The 2,416-nt window shown below is 41.9% G+C and overlaps 1 protein-coding gene across 1 annotated transcript; it reads left to right on the forward strand.

Moving 5' to 3' along the window:
* The first annotated feature begins 943 nt into the window (after positions 1 to 943).
* On the forward strand, positions 944 to 2,129 carry LOC109789241 (uncharacterized). Its single transcript, XM_020348150.3, has one exon. The coding sequence runs from the start codon at positions 1,069 to 1,071 to the stop codon at positions 1,858 to 1,860; it is 792 nt and encodes a 263-aa protein (XP_020203739.1). The 5' UTR covers positions 944 to 1,068; the 3' UTR covers positions 1,861 to 2,129.
* Positions 2,130 to 2,416: the final 287 nt, after the last annotated feature.

Consider the following 2,416-nt stretch of genomic DNA (forward strand, 5'->3'; position numbering starts at 1 on the left):
ATAAAAAAATAAAAAAAGTGGTTGAACCGGTTTGACCCACCGGTTCACCGGTTGAACCGGAAAATTGACCGGTTCAATCCGGTTTGAAACGGGTCGACTGCATAACCGATCCAACTTAAGGTTCGGACCGGCTGGACCACCGGTTCCCGGTCCAACCGGTCCGACCGGCCGGTTCGGTCCGGATTTTTAAACACTGGGCTGATCATTTCGACCTTCAGATTGATTATGCTAGCTAGGCAACGAGCGTAGTAGGTCACCAAATTGATTTCCCTTTAATAACTTCCTTTTTCTTGGCCCCACCCTGGCGCGTCTAACCCACTTTAACTTTATCATGCTCGACCACAATAAACATAGCCGCGGATTTTGATCCCTGTTCACTTCATTTTGTTTTATACACGCCAAACTTTATTAATATTTAAACTTTACATAAAGTACTCAAATCTTTTTTATCGCTAGTTAATTGCAAGAACCTTTGTGTATATCACCTTTTCTAATTATATAATCTGCACTATCCATGTTCCATTCCCGTGAGTTACATGCATGTCTTTGGGAAAAGAGTGTAATCTCTTTCCACCTTCAACTCAATCTAATTTATAAGATAGGATTAGATTAGACTAGACAATATCTATTAGACTAATAAAGATAGATTATATTGTCTAAACTTAGATATTAAAACTTAAATTGAACATATTCTAAAGATAGATCACATTAGTTAATTAACCACCACCAACAGTCTTTTTTTCCACGGGAAAATGACAAATTCCCACATATTCTTGGCTACTGTCACTCTGTGTCAACCACCATCCAAAAAAGGAAACAAAATGAACAAATAAACAATAAACTAGGAAGCAGAAAGCAGAATCGATAAAATGAAAATAAATAACCATTTACCCGCCACATTTATGCATTGACTCTACTCATAACTCTCCACCACCTCCTCCTCATCTTTCCCTTATAAAATCCCAACACCCTCTTCAAACCTCGAAATAAACAAGCCAACAGCCACAGCTACATCACATTATACATGAACCACCCTCATTGTGTCACAACCCTTAACCTTGATCAACCATGGACTGGTTCTCCTGGTTATCCAGGACCAGCCTAGAGCCTTCACTCATCTACGAGTATGGCCTTGCCTTCGCACGCAACGAGCTTCAGTTGGAGGACGCGACCTACTTCAACCACGAGTTTCTTCAAAGCATGGGAATTTCCATCGCCAAGCACAGGCTAGAGATCCTCAAGCTGGCGAAGAAGGAGGACTTGGCAGCGAAAACCAGCGCTAACAAGCTTTCTGGGGTCATCAAGAAGTGCCTGAGGAAGTGCTTCAGCAAGCTGGTTTCAAAGGAGGATCATCAAGAAGTGAAGGAGATGCCTCCGGAGCCAAACTGGTACCAAGGGAAGTGGAGAAGGGCGAGGCACAATGGGACCATTGCACTTTCAGGGCCTTTGGATGGGAATGGGAGGATAGTGCATGAGAAGATGGTGAGCAACAGCAAGGTCATGAAGCTTTCTGGCCCTCTTGATGGGAAGGTCAATGGTGGTGAGAGAGTCATGTATGCAAATGCAAATAGAAGTCCTATTATGGGTGGTGCTGGTGCTGGTGCTGGTGGTGGTGCTCCTAGGCCTCTTGATGGGAGGTTCATGGGCTCAGCTAAGAGTCCTAGGCTTTCTGGGCCACTTGATGCAAGGCCTGTGGCTGTGAGTAATAATAGAAGTCCAAGGCTACCTAGGGCTTTAGATGAGAGGGCTGAGAGCCCTATGGGCTATAGTCCCTATAATAAGGTCAGAACTGATCATGCTGATTATGATGATGATTATGCCATGTGGCCTTCGTTGTTTGAGGATCTTAAACCAACTTAGACTATTATTTTGCGTTTGTTTTCTTTCGCATATTTGTTACACCTTCGTGGCGAGTGATAGCAACGTTTTTTTTTCATATAATAATGACAGGTGGTAGAATATGAAATGTGATGTTTACTACGATTTGAATGTTCTTTGTGTTTCAACAATCTTTCACGTGAATTCAGGGATTGGTAGTACAGGCAAGTTGTATATCCCAACAATCAGATCACGTCAGTTATCTATAATTACATTAATATATCAAGATGTTAGTCCTTGTTACAGTGACATATTTCTTATTTGAAAAATTACACTTAGTCTCTCCATTGTTATTATTATCTTTGAGGAAACTTTGTATAATCCGCGAGTGAAAGTGAAACGGTATATATTTTGATTTTGTACTATCCATATCGCAAAGTCGAGCTTGAGCTCGGCATCACAGCGCAGATTGACATCAAACATGCGCCACGCGACATTGGCCAAGACAAAGGCCCACTACCTAAACAGACCATAACTAATCTCAAGTCCAAGGCCTAGAAAAATCCTAATTCACATCAAGGTACGTGCATTACTTATA

The sequence above is a fragment of the Cajanus cajan genome, chromosome 2 (assembly GCF_000230855.2).
Source record: "Cajanus cajan strain Asha chromosome 2, NIPB_CcT2T_4, whole genome shotgun sequence".
In the NCBI taxonomy this organism is placed as follows: Eukaryota; Viridiplantae; Streptophyta; class Magnoliopsida; order Fabales; family Fabaceae; genus Cajanus; species Cajanus cajan.

What these genes read in the sequence shown, in the direction of transcription:
- LOC109789241 (XM_020348150.3), top strand. Translation starts at nt 1,069, where the DNA reads ATGGACTGGTTCTCCTGGTTATCCAGGACCAGCCTAGAGCCTTCACTC.